The sequence below is a fragment of the Salvelinus sp. IW2-2015 genome, linkage group LG20 (assembly GCF_002910315.2).
Source record: "Salvelinus sp. IW2-2015 linkage group LG20, ASM291031v2, whole genome shotgun sequence".
Classification (NCBI taxonomy): domain Eukaryota; kingdom Metazoa; phylum Chordata; class Actinopteri; order Salmoniformes; family Salmonidae; genus Salvelinus; species Salvelinus sp. IW2-2015.
In genome coordinates this window covers 74,613,422-74,631,164 of record NC_036860.1, presented here as the reverse complement: position 1 = coordinate 74,631,164, position 17,743 = coordinate 74,613,422, and the positions used below count along the sequence as shown (strand labels likewise).

At 40.6% G+C, this 17,743-nt stretch overlaps 2 protein-coding genes and 1 pseudogene across 2 annotated transcripts; 1 reads left to right on the top strand and 2 right to left on the bottom strand.

Moving 5' to 3' along the window:
* Positions 1-2,213: 2,213 nt before the first annotated feature.
* On the bottom strand, positions 2,214-3,983 carry LOC111980096 (hemoglobin subunit beta-like; annotated as a pseudogene).
* An 8,958-nt stretch (positions 3,984-12,941) lies between these two features.
* LOC111980932 (hemoglobin subunit alpha-4) lies at positions 12,942-14,084 on the bottom strand. Its single transcript, XM_024011989.3, has 3 exons — positions 13,932-14,084; positions 13,248-13,455; positions 12,942-13,155 (listed from the first exon to the last, which is right to left on the bottom strand). Exons 1-3 carry the CDS (start codon positions 14,024-14,026, stop codon positions 13,027-13,029), a joined length of 432 nt encoding a protein of 143 aa, XP_023867757.1. The 5' UTR covers positions 14,027-14,084; the 3' UTR covers positions 12,942-13,026.
* Positions 14,085-15,227: 1,143 nt separating this feature from the next.
* On the top strand, positions 15,228-16,170 carry LOC111981752 (hemoglobin subunit beta-like). Its single transcript, XM_024013162.3, has 3 exons — positions 15,228-15,384; positions 15,561-15,783; positions 15,923-16,170. The coding sequence occupies exons 1-3, from the start codon at positions 15,293-15,295 to the stop codon at positions 16,052-16,054; spliced, it is 447 nt and encodes a 148-aa protein (XP_023868930.1). The 5' UTR covers positions 15,228-15,292; the 3' UTR covers positions 16,055-16,170.
* The last annotated feature ends 1,573 nt before the right edge of the window (positions 16,171-17,743 follow it).

Here is a 17,743-nt window from a genome sequence, read left to right as displayed (position 1 = left end):
CAATGTTAGGCTTGCACAGATCGGGAGGACCTTAGGAACGTTCCTGAGGTCAATTGTGCTTCTAACCTTAACGGTTTCTCTCTTGTCTCAAAAGCAAAAAAATATGAAATTGAGGTCAAAGGGTCATTTGGGTCCTTCTTCTTGTCCTGTCGCTGCACTCAGACCGAGCTAGCTACGGTCAAGTGGGGCATCTCGTTGAACTCGGCACGGCCTGGAGATAATGGCAATGCCATTGCAGGCTTTGTGTGTCTTTAAGCACCGTACTTTTTCACTCCATCCTTTTATCCCCTTTTCTTGTGGTATCCAATCGCTAGCGAACGGCCTCCCGGTCGGCGGCGGCTGCGGCAGAGCCTGGCGCAAACCAGAGACTCTGGTGGCGCAGCTAGCACTGCGATGCAGTGCCCTAGACCACTGCGCCACCGGGAGGCAGATCTGACCTTTTTAACCCTTCGAAACTGACCCTATGGCACCATTTGAAGGTACTTCCGGTTGACATAGGAAGCTGAAAGTGAACACATATCCTCCTTGGGGTAGGCTCTTATATAATGTTGAGGTTTAAGTCTTTATGTTAAGAACTGACTTATTTACAGAGGGTTAAATGAGTGTGTGTTATTTCATAAATCACATAAAATCACAGAATTCTGGCAGAGCTTCGAGACCCACTTAAAAAATGTTCGTCTGAACACACTGCAACTGGATCTGTAACTTTTTTTTTTTAACTCCTTTTTGTGAACATGACCAATTTGTCAATGTACGATTTCTCTTAAATTACGATAGATAAATGGCTGGTTCTTTTTTTCCTGACACCGTATGCTTATGTACTTTGACGTGAAGCGGTCAAATTAGCACCCTACTTTGCGTTTTTGACCTTTAATCCCAGAAAAATGGCCATAACTCAAAAGCGTTGAGGCCTCGACGCCATCTTGTTCGGGCAACTGTCCATTACGTCTTCGAAATATTTTCTGTTTAGGAGAAAAGACCACATGCATTTGCAATGTGCTTGTGCATTTGCAATATTATTTATTTTCCTTTGGTGGGAATTTCCGAGACTGCGGAAAAATGACCAAATGTGTTATTTTTATAAAACGGAAACCGAACGTCCGAGAGATTTAGTTTGATGACTTCCTGAAAGATTCTCCCCCGCGCACGGCCGACGCCGTCCACGAATTTTAGAACGTTGCAGGATGTCTAGTAAGGGACCTTACATTTGCAATGTGGCGTTTCTCACTAACCATATGGCGAGTGCTAAAATGTTCCCTTAAGGTATGGAAAGGCCTTGGAAAGGCCATAAGTGTAAGCCAACATAATTCATTATTTTACATTCACATGTAATACATGCATTATGAAGAAAATGGTGTAATTTAGGCTCCACGAAATATGAAATGGGTTATGAAGAATCGTGTATGGTTGCCTACATGACAAAAAGGCGTTCTGATTACAAGTGCACCAGTATCCAAAGTATTAAGCGAAATAGACAAGAAACAGCATTGGCATTAATAAAACAATATTTCCCACGAATTAAGTCGCACTTAAATGTGCGTCTTTTCTCAAAAATTCTGTTCAGCAAGTCTAAAACAGTACATATAGGCATACAACGACACATTTTAAAACATGGTTAAACAAAGACAACATTTCTGTATATTCATGACGTTGAATTAGCCATTAAGAAGAACAAAAATGAAATACAAATTATCGTGTCTACATGGTTGTTGCAACGGCTTGTGTGTTGCCTACTGGTTAAATTCGTGTCTTTTCGCATGAATTAAGTAGCACAGAAATTCGTGTATTTTCAAACGAATTGAACCACCCCAAAAAATGCACAAAAACACACGAAATCTGCTGAAATACATTTTGTACATATATGCGCGAATTGATTGTGAGACTGTGTTGTCTCTTCACGAGAAGAGAGAGTGTAACAGGGATCGGACCAACACGCAGCGTAGCCAGTGCTCAACATGTTTAATAAAACGATAAACAGTGAACACTTAACACGATACAAAATAACAAATGTCGCAAACCGATACAGCCCTATCTGGTGCAGAGAAAACACAAAGACAGGAAACAACCACCCACAAACCCCAACACAAAACAAGCCACCTATATATGATTCCCAATCAGAGACAACACAAAACACCTGCCTCTGATTGAGAACCATATTAGGCCAAACATAGAAACAGACAAACTAGACACACAACATAGAATGCCCACCCAGCTCACGTCCTGACCAACACTAAAACAAGCAAAACACACAAGAACTATGGTCAGAACGTGACAGTGGTTCATTGGAAAATATTTTAGTTATTTGCTAAATATTTGTATATATTGCACATGATCAATATCTGATTATCAAGGTGGCAATATTCACACTTAGTTCATAATAGTCTACCATATGTGCCACCATATTGATGTTCATGCAAGAAAAATAAGGCACAGATCAAAAATATTCATTTGCGGAAGATTTTATTTACTTTAGTAGAAGGAACAACATGTGCCTCTAAACAAATGTTGGTCCTCTGATGGTCGTCCGTCTCTGAGTGGAGGGGTTCTAGTGGTACTGTTTGCTCTAGTGGTACTGTTTGCTCTAGTGGTACTGTTTGCTCTAGTGGTACTGTTTGCTCTAGTGGTACTGTTTGCTCTAGTGGTACTGTTTGCCCAGGGAGCTGCTTGGATATTTAATTTAAAGACCCTTGCTCCCTTCGGTCTTAACGTGGACTTTGATCTGAAGCCATTCTTGTGATTGTTGTGACTTTGCCATTGTGGTTGTTTGTAGGCTTGTGTGGTCTTTAGTGAGTCTATGATCGTATGCCATCCATTTGTATTTATTGTATGCTGCTCTTTCTATGCCATTTTAATATTTGAGAAATTAACCAATGATATTAGGCCACTCTTGGCCATGATTACAGACACCTGTGTGTCTTGACACTATATATAAACGAGTCATCCCGCAGTGTCTGTGATTGTACCCTGATGAAGACAGCTTGCCTGTCGAAACGTTGGTAAATTAAATATTTTTGCATCTGAGCTCCTAAAGTGTGCGGCTCTCTTTTATTTTCTTGTTTTCTACTCCGCTAGCCAGCACCTCGCCTAAATAGGTGTGCGTTTCTTTTTCTTCTAGATTGCCCAGGGAGCTCACCACGACCGCCAAGAACTTCTGGAAAGCGCCCTGGACATCAGCGGTGAAGGCAACACCCATTCTCGCAGCAACAACAATAGTAAGGCAGTCAGCCAGCAGCTGCAAAAGAAAGGAGCCATGGACATGTAAGAACGCATTCTGCCACACTATTATAATAGATAGGCAAGTACCTTGTATGAAGTAGAACATTTAACTTTACCCGGAAGTTGTCGGGATCCACGTGCAGTTTCTCGGAGTGCAGCACGCTCAGCTCTGCGTAGGTGGNCCTTGTATGAAGTAGAACATTTAACTTTACCCGGAAGTTGTCGGGATCCACGTGCAGTTTCTCGGAGTGCAGCACGCTCAGCTCTGCGTAGGTGGCCTTGATGTCATCCATGTTCTTGACAGCCCGGACCAGTCCTTGCAGGACCGTCTTTCCGTGAGCGGCGACCTTTGGGTTTCCCTGGATGGCAGCGGCGTTGTACAGGTTTCCGAAGTTACCAAAATACCTCTGGGTCCAGGGATACACGACCAGACACTTGTCGAAATAATATACGTGATAAATGCATACACTGATATGTGATATATGCATACACCCAACGCACAGAAATAAATGATTTTGTCGTTTGGAGATGTCCATTACGCGTAAATTAAGCGCATATGTCAAATAATAACCCGCCTTGAAAACCGTTAACAACATGACTAATTCCAATAATTTGTAGGCAACAGTGTTTAAGGCACCATAACGCTGACATCAAATAGGGTATAAAAGGTAGCCTACCTGGAAAGAGCCGCGGGGCCCACGTCATCGTAGTCCATCTTTGAGAAGATGCTTTGGATTGGGGCGCGCTCAGTCTGTCCACTCAACCATGTTGCTGGCTATGAGGTTGCTTTGACAGGGTTCTTAATTGAAGTTAAGGAATCCTGTGTACTTAGACTTTGTTTGAGCAGCGTTTTTAAAGTACACTCCTCCCTAAAGAAAGCGATGGGCGGGGTCGTGTTAGTAGGCTGTAAAGCCAAGCGTCACAGATTTTACTGAGATAATATAATGTGAATGGAAAGGTTTACTTTTGACCAAATTATTGGCACCCATTTTTCTTACTTACTCTGCAATGTTGGGAAAGGGCTCGTAAGTAAGCATTTCCCGGTAAAGTTAACACCTGTTGTAGTCTGCGCATGTGACAAATACAATTTGCACAAAATACTGTATAAAATAAAAAATACTGAGTTACATTGTATGCTAATGAACAATCGGACAATTATATTATTTTATGGACCTACTAATATTCCAAATTCATCAGGCACTCGCACATCAGTTATCTCTAGTTCACGAAGGCCTTGAGGCCGATACGTAAAGCTTAATAAAGAGCAGTGATATTAGCAAGAGCATTATGCGGGTTTCTTATTTTTTTCCCTCATCTTATAGGCCTACTAATATAATTGCTCAGAGAAAGAGTATACAAGTAATAAAACATATAAAAATCTAGGGGTCAAAATTATTGGCATCCCTGTTTTCAGTACCAGCACCCTCCCCATCCGAGGATAGCGACAATTAGCCTGTTTCTCAAATGTTTAATGAGATTGGAAAACACATTGGGAGGGATCTTAGACCATTCCTCCATATAGAATATTTCCAGATCATTTGATATCCTTCATCTGCTCTTATGGACAGGACTGCCCTCTTTAATTCAAACCAGAGGTTTTCAATGGGGTTCAAGTCCCGAGACTGATATTGATTTGTTGATTTTGTGGTCAATTTACCATTTCTTTGTGGATTTTGATGTGTGCTTGGGGTTATTGTCTTGCTGTAAACCCACTGGCTCCAGGTCATCTACAAGACCCTGCTAGGTAAAGTCCCCCCTTATCTCAGCTCGCTGGTCACCATAGCAGCACCTACCTGTAGCACGCGCTCCAGCAGGTATATCTCTCTGGTCACCCCCAAAACCAATTCTTCCTTTGGCCGCCTCTCCTTCCAGTTCTCTGCTGCCAATGACTGGAACGAACTACAAAAATCTCTGAAACTGGAAACACTTATCTCCCTCACTAGCTTTAAGCACCAGCTGTCAGAGCAGCTCATAGATTACTGCACCTGTACATAGCCCATCTATAATTTAGCCCAAACAACTACCTCTTTACCTACTGTATTCATTTATTTATTTTGCACCCCATTATTTCTCTCTACTTTGCACATTCTTCCACTGCAAACCAACCATTCCAGTGTTTTTACTTGCTATATTGTATTTACTTCGCCACCATGGCCTTTTTATATATTTTTATTTATATATATATTTTGTTTGCCTTCACCTCCCTTATCTCACCTCACTTGCTCACATTGTATATAGACTTATTTTTCACTGTATTATTGACTGTATGTTTGTTTTACTCTGTATGTGTCGAACTGCTTTGCTTTATCTTGGCCAGGTCGCAATTGTAAATGAGAACGTGTTCTCAACTTGCCTACCTGGTTAAATAAAGGTGAATTATTATTTTTTTAATAAAAAAATAAAAAAAGACCCACTTGTGGCCAAATGTCAACCTCTTGGCAGAGGCAACCAGGTTTTTGGATAAAATGCCTTGGTACCTGGTAAAGTTCATTGTGCCGATGACTTTAACAAGGGCCCCAAGTACCACACTCACTTGAATATGATTTAACTCATAGCAACATATTGTTATAGGCCGCAAACTGGCAAGGAGGATTTGGAGTTAGGCATATTCTCTTCCTTTATTGATTGTGCCTATTTGGCCTGTAGGGTATAGGTCTATGGATATTTAAAAACACTAATTTCAATAAAGGACGATTACAGGCTACTAAAGTAAGTTCGTGGGCAAGTGCAAACTGACAATAATGATCCTCAATAGCCGATACGACACGTTTCATGTTTCTCATAGGCCTAATAAGTTCCATATTAGTAGAGTTGTAATATGGTCAGAAATGTGTACAATACAGCCACGCATCAAGGCGAAATTAGATCTTACTATTACAAATCTAGTAGCGCCCTCTGCTGTTACTATCTGGAACTTTGTGGCGCTTTCTTTTTATCGGAAGCAGTTCTTGGATAATTTCCCCCCTCAATCAAATCTCCAGCAGAGGGCACTCTCACACTTTCATATAAGAGATACCTAAGCATACCATGGAGTTATCAAAGAAGCACACTCATAGATATAGATAGAGGACTCTTCTTCATATCTGTGCCATTTTAGCGTCTGTGACAGCAGCGCCATTGAGGCTACAGCCCATAGGAATCACCACCCAGTTGACTACTTTGACTAGGTCTACTTTAAAATGGCAAAAGCATGGTGGAAGCCCTCAATGGCTCTTCCCATACTTAAACGTCCTTTTGCCAACTAGAGGCCTCTATCATTCTCTATGGGCACACCAGAAACCCCAGAGAACGTACAGTATGAGATCTTACGTTCATGTCGTGGAGCTTCCGTAGGCCAGATATGGAACAGAGGATCAAGCCAAACCAGTGTGGTCCATGGAGGGACTGCGGGGGTCCGCAGACATATCACCAAATCAGTATTTCTAACAACAGATTCAACTAATTTTGGCCAAGGGATCCGTGGAATAAGTTTAGTGTGTAATACAATACAATGTAATATTATTAATCTACAATGTATGTTCTTAATAAAGGGAAACTACATAATTATGAGTGATGAGAGGGTGTGTCAGACATAATTATGCGCTATAGCTGTATTTATTTCATTTTTGCACCTGGGAGAGTTCAACCAATGATGTCATTGGTTGTTTGAGCCTGCTGTCTGATCTAAAAATAAACGGAGTCATGTTTTGTAGCAATTATTGTGGCCTTTGTGTTTAGCCGATTGCAGATCGCACAATAACTCTAGTAATTATGGTTGTCCTTGTTCAATAGAGCCGTCGGACTTGTCTCAAAGATGTTCATATACACAAGTTGCAATCAAGTGAAGGATCAATTCATCACACAGGCTACCAGCAGCATGACTATTGAACAAAAAGCGGCACCTCAACATAAAAAAAAAAAAAAAAAAAGGACAGTGTTTTGTAAATACAATAAATTAACTAACCTCAAGTTATCATATTGAAATCTATGGGATGTAATTTTCCATTAGGTTATTGTTATTAGTCATGTGGACTTGGAATGATTAGCTCTAATATTGCTCAAAAGTTTGGACATTCATTCAAGGATTTTTGTTATTTTTTTACTATTTTCTACATTGTAGGATAATAGTGAAGAAATCAAAACTACGAAATAACACATATGGTATCATGTAGTAACCAAAAAAGTGTTAAACAAATCCAAATATATTTGATATTCTTCAAAGTAGCCACCCTTTGCCTTGAGCTTTGCACACTCTTGGTATTCTCTCAACCAGCTTCACCTGGAATGCTTTTCCAACAGTCTTGAAGGAGTTCCCACATATGCTGAGCACTCGTTGACTGCTTTACCTTCACTCTGCGGTTCGACTCATCCCAAACATCTCACTTTAGTTGAGGTCGGGGGATTGTGGAGGCCGATGGTGTGTATCTTTTCTTTGTTAAAAATGTGTGGCATAAAACAGGTGGGGCTCTACCACACCTGCCCTGAATGACGGGGTCACTACTGCATAGGATTCTGAGGTAAATAATGTTAAAGTTATAAAAACTAAGAAAGGATATTCCGTGTCTCATTACAACATATTTAGTAATGGGATGTAATTGTGAATCAAAGTAATTGCAAATCAAATTCTATTCGTCACATGCGCCGAATACAATAGGTGTAGACATTATAGTGAAATGCTTACTTACAAGCCCTTAACCAACAATGCAGTTTTAAGAAAATACCTTAAAAAAAGTGAGAAATAAAAGTAACAAATAATTAAAGAGCAGCAGTAAAATAACAATAGCGAGGCTATATACAGGGGGTACCGGTACAGAGTCAATGTGTGGGGGCACCGGTTAGTCGAGGTAATTGAGGTAATATGTACATGTAGGTAGAGATATTAAAGTGAGTCTTATGGCTTTGGGGTAGAAGCTGTTTAGAAGCCTCTTGCACCTAGACTTGGCGCTCCGGTACCGCTTACCGTGCGGTAGCAGAGAGAACAGTCTATGACTAGGGTGTCTGGAGTCTTTGACAATTTTTAGGACCTTCCTCTGACACTGCCTGGTATAGAGGTCCTGGATGGCATGAAGCTTGGCCTCAGTGACGTGCTGGGCCGTACGCACTATCCTCTGTAGTCCCTTGCGGTCGAAGGCTGAGCAGTTGCCGTACCAGGCAGTGATGCAACCCGTCAGGATGCTCTCGATGGTGTAGAACCTTTTGAGGATCTGAGGACCCATGCCAAATCCTTCCAGTCTCCCAAGGCAGAATAGGTTTTGTCATGCCCTCTTCACAACTGTCCTGGTGTGCTTGGACCATGATCGTTTGTTGGTGATGTGGACGCCAAGGAACTTGAAGCTCTCAACCTGCTCCACTACAGGGAATGGGGGCATGCTCGGTCCTCCTTTTCCTGTAGTCCACAATCATCCCCTTTGTCTTGATCACGTTGAGGGAGAGGTTGTTGTCCTTGCACCACACGGCCAAGTCTCTGACCTCCTCCCTATAGGCTGTCTCGTCGTTGTCAGTGATCAGGCCTACCACTGTTGTGTCATCGGCAAACTTAAATGATGGTGTTGGAGTAGTGCCTGGCCGTGCAGTCATGAGTGAACAGGGAGTACAGGAGGGGACTGAGCATGCACCCCTGAGGGGCCCCTGTGTTGAGGATCAGCGTGGCGGATGTGTTGTTACCTACCCTTACTACCTACGGGGCGGCCCGTCAGGAAGTCCAGGATCCAGTTGCAGAGGGAGGTGTTTAGTCCCAGGATCCTTAGCTTATTGATGAGCTTTGAGGGCACTATGGTGTTGAACGCTGAGCTGTAGTCAATGAATAGCATTCTCACATAGATGTTCCTTTTGTCCAGGTGGGAAAGGGCAGTGTGGAGAGCAATAGAGAGTACATCATCTGTGGATCTGTTGGTGCGGAATGCAAATTGGAGTGGGTCTAGGGTTTCTGGATAATGGTGTTGATGTGAGCCATGACCAGCCTTTCAAAGCACTTCATGGCTACAGACGTGAGGGCTATGGGTCGGTAGTCATTTAGGCAGGTACCTTAGTGTTCTTGGGCACAGGGACTATGGTGGTCTGCTTGAAACATGTTGGTATTACAGACTCAGACATAGAAAGGTTGAAAATGTCAGTGAAGACAGTTGCCAGTTGGTCAGCGCATACTCGGAGTACACATCCTAGTAATACGTCTGGCCCTGCGGCCTTGTGAATGTTGACTTGTTTAAAGGTCTCACTCACATCGGCTGCGGAGAGCGTGATCACACAGTCGTTCGGAACAGCTGATGCTCTCATGCATGTTTCAGTGTTACTTGCCTCGAAGCAAGCATAGAGGTTATTTAGCTCTTCTGGTAGGCTCGTGTCACTGGGCAGCTCTCGGCTGTGCTTCCCTTTGTTGTCTGTAATAGTTTGCAAGCCCTGCCATGTCCAACGAGCGTCGGAGCCGGTGTATTACGATTCAATCTTAGTCCTGTATTGATGCTTTGCCTGTTTGATGGTTCGTCCGAGGTCAGAGCGGGATTTCTTATAAGCTTCCGGGTTAGAGTCCCGCTCCTTGAATGCGGTATCTCTACCCTTTAGCTCAGTGCGGATGTTGCCTGGAATCCATGGTTTCTGGTTGGGGTATATACGTACAGTCACTGTGGGGACGACGTCATCGATACACTTATTGATGAAGCCAGTGACTGATGTGGTGTACTCCTCAATGGCATGGGGGAACATATTCCAGTCTGTGCTAGCAAAACAGTCCTGTAGTTTAGCATCTGCTTCATCTGATCACTTTTTATTGACCGAGTCACTGGTGTTCCTGCTTAATTTTTGCTTGTAAGCAGGAATCAGGAGGATAGAATTATTGTCAGATTTGCCAAATGGAGGGCGAGGGTGTGTGGTTTTGTTTCTATCCTAACCTTTTTAGAATATTGACATTTGGAGAGTGTTGCAGTATTCCTATCGCCTATATATATATATATATATATATATATATATATATATATATATATATATATATATATATATATATATATATATATATATATATATATATACTGTCAAACTGGGAACCTCTAGGCCATTTTAATGCAGATTTTTTTTTCCTGGGGATTATGAAATACATAATTTCTTAACAGAAATCGATTTTCTAAATAGGATCAAATGTACAACATACATTTCCTCAAATCTGCTATCAGCTAGCTTGCTAAAAAAAATAGCATAGCTGCATTTTATTTAAAGATATTACCTCACCAACATAAAAAAATCCTAGCTATATTCATATTCATATCCATAATAAAAAAGTTCATTTTGCGGTATTTGACTCTGGTGACAATAAAACATTCCCTGGAGAGACGAAGCAGGTACGGGGAGTAACATTTAATAAATAACGGACATTGAACAAGACAGGAACAGCGTTAGCAAACAGAAAACAAAGACAAAAAACAATCAATGCAGCAGCGGGGAACTGACAAATATAGGGGAGGAAATAAACAGGTGATAAGTGAGTCCAGGTGAGTCCAATAACGCTGATTCGCGTGATGGATGGCAGGAGTGCGTGACGCTAGGCTTTCTGGCGCCCTCAAGCGCCAGGGGAGGGAAGAGCGGGAGCAAACGTGACATACATGAAGTTCATTATATTTTATTTATAGTCTATACAATTACATACAGGCTACATCATATAATTATAATCAGGTATGATTATGATAAGAAGAAGAGGAATAATGATAATAATAAATATTATTGTACATGATAATTCTTAATGTTCCACATAAATAAATAATATTTTAATACGTTTAATTTGTATGAATAATTGAAGTTTATCATTAAAATATTGATATTACTCATATACTCTTTAATTTATCCTTCTTTACAATAAAGAATTAAGTGTCCCGCTTTGCCAATCAAGGTGTCCCAATTTGCCTGTATGGACTTACAAAATGTGGTCCCTTTATATTTTATTTTGTAAGAGTTTGTAAGCTATTTAGAATGGTATCGTGTCAGGGGTTAGACAATGAGAGGATTCTGTAAGGTGTTCTGCAAAAAACATTTTCAGAAAGTTTCGCATTTTACAAATACTCACCCTAATTATAAAATTTGGCAAATGTATTCCAATTTCACTGCATCACTTCCAGGACCCCTTTCTGTAGCGCTGTGTTTTCTTCCATGCGCTGTGCTCTCCCCAGGGCCAAATAAATGAATCAACACTTAATAATTCAATGGATTGTGGTCATTAACGCCATATGTTTATTGTGTACGTAGGTCTACTGTTACAATACTATTTTAAATAATCTATCAGCAAGTGGTCTCAGTAAGTCAATGAAGCCAATAGTGGTTTCAGCTCTATTGTTGAGACGATGTAGGCCTTATGACATTTCTAAACAGTAAAAAATATGTCAAGTGACTAGTCTACGAGAAAAGTGTAAAAATGTGTATTCGCATCAGTAGGCTAAATGACTGCAATGCATCAGAAAGGTATTGGAAAGTTCATGAAAACATCAGGGAAGCTCATCGGGTAGACTATACAGTAGGCCTAATGTGTGTGCTTATAGAAGATCTGCGTTGCTTTCAATTACTAAACTAATGATCATGAGAACATATCCCAGTGTAATTGTAACCAAACATCCAAACGGAGATCCAGTGAAAACAAACATCTGACATTGATTGATTTCTTGATTTATCAAGCTGAGTTCCTTGTCTCAAGTGATGCTGTCCAATCAAAACGGTGCTAGAATCATCAGTTACAAACACATACCATCATGAAGCCTATTGTATAAAATAATTCTAGAATGTAGGCTACATACAACGCATCATCCAAACTGCATAATTGCCTATGCCTACACATACTGTAAGTGGCTAAAGGAAAATTTTCTATTTTTAAAATATTAAAACACTCAATTAGGCCTACCTTATTATAAATTAGGCCATCATCACTGTCGATAATGATAATTCTTCACGTTGCACGGGTGAAACGTCCATGCTGCATGCATGCCAACCATTGGATCCCAATCAGTTTCATGGGAATGTGCATTTCGATTTTCTTGAATGATGTAAGTAAGGGTGGCTAACCGGCCTAACTAATCACATTTTAGAACAAACGGAGTAAACACAGCCACCACATGAGAATTAAAAAAAAACATTTCAGCACAATCATCCTAAATTATCATAAGAAATGACATGGTGTTTTTGGTATAACAGTAGCCTGACATTATCATGCTATTATAGTCGGTTTGTTATGTAGAATACAAATCAATCATGAAGTGATCTTGCGAGACATATCACCATTTTAAGAAGTGGCAGAGCGTCGCTCCGCTGTGCACCCGCAGCACTACACTGCTGATTACAATGGTTGGATGACTTCGGGGGTTTCAAGTAAGCACAGCTCCATGAACTAAGTGGCGCATTCAGTTGACTACACTTTTTTAAACCATTGCAGCTGCGCAAAAGATTCAGGGCTGACCCAAAATCATAGCGGGCTAAAGCCCTGAAAGCCAGGTCCTGGTGACGTCCATGATGGACAGTAATGTCTGGCCACAACATATTGGTCTCAGGGACATTTATTTGGGATTTTTTAATGTCAAGGTGTATGCAAAGGTGGAGTAGAAATATACATTTATTGTGAAGTGCATCATTTTTATGAAATGCCCTTGAAATACTGTGAAATAGGCTGTTAACTTTATTTTATACTTGATTTGACAAATCCATTCTACAAGATAATCCAAATGTAGCCTACAATATAAACCGCAAGACAATTAAAATGACAAACAACAAACACCTCGGTATGAGTTTCAGTTAGGTTTATTGTCAGTGTGCCAATATTGGATGGACATTATTCCTCGGATGACAGCTTGACAGCTGAACTCCGGTTTAGCGGTACTTCTCCGCCAGGGCCAGAGCCAGTTGCTGCAGGAACTTGTCCACGGACAGGTGGATCTCGGGGGTGAATTCCGCAGGGAAGTAGGCGGCAATGACCACAATCAGGTTGTGAGCCAGGATCTGCAAAGGAAAAGGGAAATAGATTATTTCACCTTCACACAGGTAAAAACGTAGATTTTTTTTGTGTTATTTTATTTAAAAAATGATCTTACCTTGAAGTTGGTGGGGTCCACCCTCAGCTTGGTGGCGTGCAGTTCACTGAGCTTGGTCAAGAAACCAAAGAGATCGTCCAAGTTGCCAACACAGGCATCGATCTGATTCATGATGGTGATGCCGTGCTTCTTCACTGGAGCGGAACCGGGGGCCACGGAAGCCCAGTGGGAGAAGTAGGCCTTGGTCTGGGGGTAGACAACAAGCATCCTGTCGTGGACATTAGCAATGAGGTGAGACAAAATGAATCTTAAATAATCATTCGTTCTGGGCTCCTGCCCTTATTTTCGCCGACATACACTTTTAGAAAAAGGTGTTCCAAAAGGGTTCTTCGGCTGTCCCATAGGATAACCCTTTTTGGTTCCAGTTAGAGCCTTTTTTGGTTCCAAGTAGAACCCTTTTGTGTTTCAGGTAGAACCCTCTGGGAAAAGGGGTCCACATGGAACCCAAAGGGGTTCTACCTGGAAACAAAAGGGTTCTCTACTTGGAACCAAGAAGGGTTCTTCAAAGAGTTATCTTATGGGGACAGCTGAACAACCCTATGAGGTTCCAGATAGCACCTTTTCTTCTAAGAGTCTAGGCCACGTATTTATAGCTTCCAAATTGACTGAGGAATTTTGTGCTAATAATTTCAACAGCCTACATGTACCTAGTCTATAATTTATCATACATCGTTATGTAATTACCTGGAAAGAGCCTGTTCTCCAATCTCATCGGATTTAGTGAGGATCTTGCCCCAGATGGCCTTCACGTTGGCTTTGTCCTTGGCTGAGAGACTCATAGCTGCGTCTTGTACGTTTATCCACTTAAATGAAGATGCTAAGAATATAAACTTGTGAGCGTGGAAAACTCAGAGGCTGTTTTTATTGAGGCACAAGAAAAGGCACACCCCGATATTATCTCGGCCCCCGCCTCTGATTGGGAATTTGTCCAAGACATGATTCATGTTTTTTCTACTTTATAATTATGCAACCGAGCCAATTCGTGTAATGCCCAACATATGACCTTAGCACATAATACTTTCGTTTGTAAAAATGTTGCCATAACAATGTATGCATTTATTTCATATAGATTGCATAACAAAGGGTTTTTGAAATACTTAATACCTCAATATTTTCTTTACAATTAAAGTTTAGTCTAATATTAAGGTCTATTAAGGTCTAATATTGCAGAACTCATTGGTAAGTGAGTATAAGCTATGTCATTCTGTAACATGGAAAAATCGATGGAAATGTTTCGTTCTGGTAGCAAACCGTTGCCTGTGCCTATCACAAAGCATTTTAATAACATGTAGGCTACATGCATTTTATTTCAGAAGAATTAAACAAAAGGCTGTAGTTTCATTGAATGAAATCGGCTCATATTGAAATTGAGTAGTGTCCAGTTAGAACTTGTCAATTCCCCTGATTAAGGCCTATAAAACGACTCGTCACCAACTGACATTTCGATTAATCATTCAAAAAGACCAGAAATATGGAACTTTCAAATGGGTGGGGCCGTCTGAATATGAAGATAAAACACATTGAGTCATGAGTCATGCTCTTTCTTTAATAGTTCACTCCCAATCTACGGTTTTCCCTAAATAAACACTTACATCAATAATTAGCATTCTATAAATATAATATTACAATTCAATGCCAATATTACAACGATCAATTAAAAGAGCATGTATGGCTAAAGGAACCAAAATCCATTAAATGTCTATACATTTTACTTTTTTGAAATGATGTTCGATTGTATCATTGAGTTCGCATGTGTTATTGAAGGCTCATCATGACTTGTTTATTTCATCCGTATTAATTAGAATTTGGAAACGCCTAAATGACCAAGCATTATCTTTAAAGGTAGGATGAAGTTGGTACAATGCCGATATGTGCCACACTCGAGGACCTTGCCCCCTCAAGACGTTCATCCAATCATTTTCTGTATTCTGATCAGGGCGGAGATACTGAACATCAATAAATTGGACGTCCCAGAAGACAAACAGTTCAGGAATCCCTTGTAACATTTTGCAAGTACCAACGAAAATCAACAAACAAACGTCAACATGGTCAACTGGACAGATGCTGAGCGCAGTGCCATCGTAGGCCTGTGGGGAAAGATCAGCGTGGATGAGATCGGACCCCAGGCCCTGGCCAGGTACATTCTTATAATATTTATGTAGACATCATTAAATAATAACACGATAATAGGCTACCTAGACTATTTAGCACTAATTGCGTAGTTGGAAACCGCGGTGTTCACCTTTGGTGCGATACAGACCATATTGTTTGTGAAGTATAATTTTAATGGCAGCCTGTTTTATTTCTTTTTAGACTTCTGATCGTGTCTCCATGGACTCAGAGACACTTCAGCACCTTCGGCAACCTGTCCACACCCGCTGCCATCATGGGTAACCCCGCCGTGGCCAAGCACGGAAAGACCGTGATGCACGGACTGGACAGAGCTGTGCAGAACCTGGATGACATCAAGAACACCTATGCTGCACTGAGTGTGATGCACTCCGAGAAACTGCACGTGGATCCCGATAACTTCAGGGTGAGTATTACACTTTAGCAAACTGAAACAAAATACAAAAATAAATCGTCTTATAAATTAAATAGCGTTATGAGCCGATGTAAAGCTTATTCCAATATTACATTCTCCATCTGGTTCCTTTACCGTCCACTCTCCACAGCTCCTCGCCGACTGCATCACCGTGTGCGTGGCCGCCAAGCTCGGTCCCGCCGTTTTCAGTGCTGATATTCAGGAAGCCTTCCAGAAGTTCCTGGCTGTCGTTGTGTCCGCTCTTGGCAGACAGTACCACTAGAGCATCACTCGACAGCATCAATATGGAAGAGAGATGACACTCCAACTTCAGTCTGTTAGGCTGGAAGCTGTGCCATAGCGACACATATTGAAATGAATAAAATGCATTTAAAAGCATTTATCTTTTTGAAGTGTTGTTTTTTATGGAAAACGCTCTCCTGCAATTATACTGATTGCAAATGGGTTCTACACTCTAAAAATTGGGGAATGATAAAAACCGTTTTGATGATGGGTTTCATACACATACTCTGTCCATAATCTAGAGGCCTATGGGATATTCATTGATGAGGTAAGAAAAGAGGATGGCAAAAAATGTAATTGAGTTAATAAAGCGGCATACAAACATGTTTTTGTAGCCCCTTGGGTTCTGCCATAGAGTTATATTAGAAGTGCCCATCCAAGAAGGCTCAAGGTCATTGGCCACAAATAGAACGATATCAAATCACGTTATATCTACAGTAGCTTTGATTGGACTGGTCATCAGTTGTCATCAAGTTGACAATCTACTGGCAAATCCTTTGTAATCATTGTCATATGAAGAGAAATAATGAAGAGAAATTATAGAAAACATGCTCATCGGCCTTTGGACATAAAGATTACACAACAAGTTGGAAATCGCAAATTCAACAATGAGTCGTTTGGAAGGAATCAGTGGATAACTGCAAGCGTTGCAAAGAAACCACTAACGTTAGCCTGCTATTCAATGGAGTGGCTGTGTTTCCAGAGTTCCCACCATAAATCCAGAAAATGCCAAACTTTGATAACAAAGTTTGATGACAACATGTGCCAACCAAGGACCGCTGCGCTACCTTCACAAGGTGAATCCAAACATGTCTTGTATGCTGCTGCATAAATTATGTAATATGCAAGGGAGAAATGTATACTGTAGCTAAGAAAGTAATACTTAGTGAATGTTGTGTATTAAATTCGTGTCTTTTCGCACGAATTAAGTAGCACAGAAATTCGTGTATTTTTGCACGAATTAAGTAGCACAGAAATTCGTGTATTTTCAAACGAATTGAACCACCCCAAAAATGCACAAAAACGCACGAAATCTGCTGAAATACATTTTGTACATATATGCGCGAATTGAATGTGAGGCTGGGCTGGCCTACTAGAGTAAATCTCCACATGTATAAAAAAATACATGTTTGTACGAAATAGTAAAACCATTTAACTTACATTTACATTTAAGTCATTTAGCAGACGCTCTTATCCAGAGCGACTTACAAATTGGTGCATTCACCTTATGATGTCCAGTGGAACAACCACTTTACAATAGTGCATCTAACTCATTTAAGCAGACATTTAGGTTCAGAGATGCGCAAGGATACTTTATTATTACAAAATTTAAAAAATCCTAAATACTAATGTATCAAAATAAACTATAAAATGCCGCGGTTGAAAGAAAGTTGAGGCACGGAACATCCAGATTGAGTGCGTGGTATATACAGAAAAACACAACGTGTTCGTTTTTCAAAGTCGATTTCAAATTCACTGCATTGAAAATACAAAATAGCCTATTCTATTAAGTATCTTGTTTTTACCGTTTTTAAAAGTTATTAAAATATTTTAAATTCATGTAGGTTTAAAATACATATTTGTTCATCTCTGAATAGGTTTTCATTGTGCCTCTACCGTCTTCATATAGCCCATTCAGTTTACCAACCCCTATCTGGAACTACTCCAT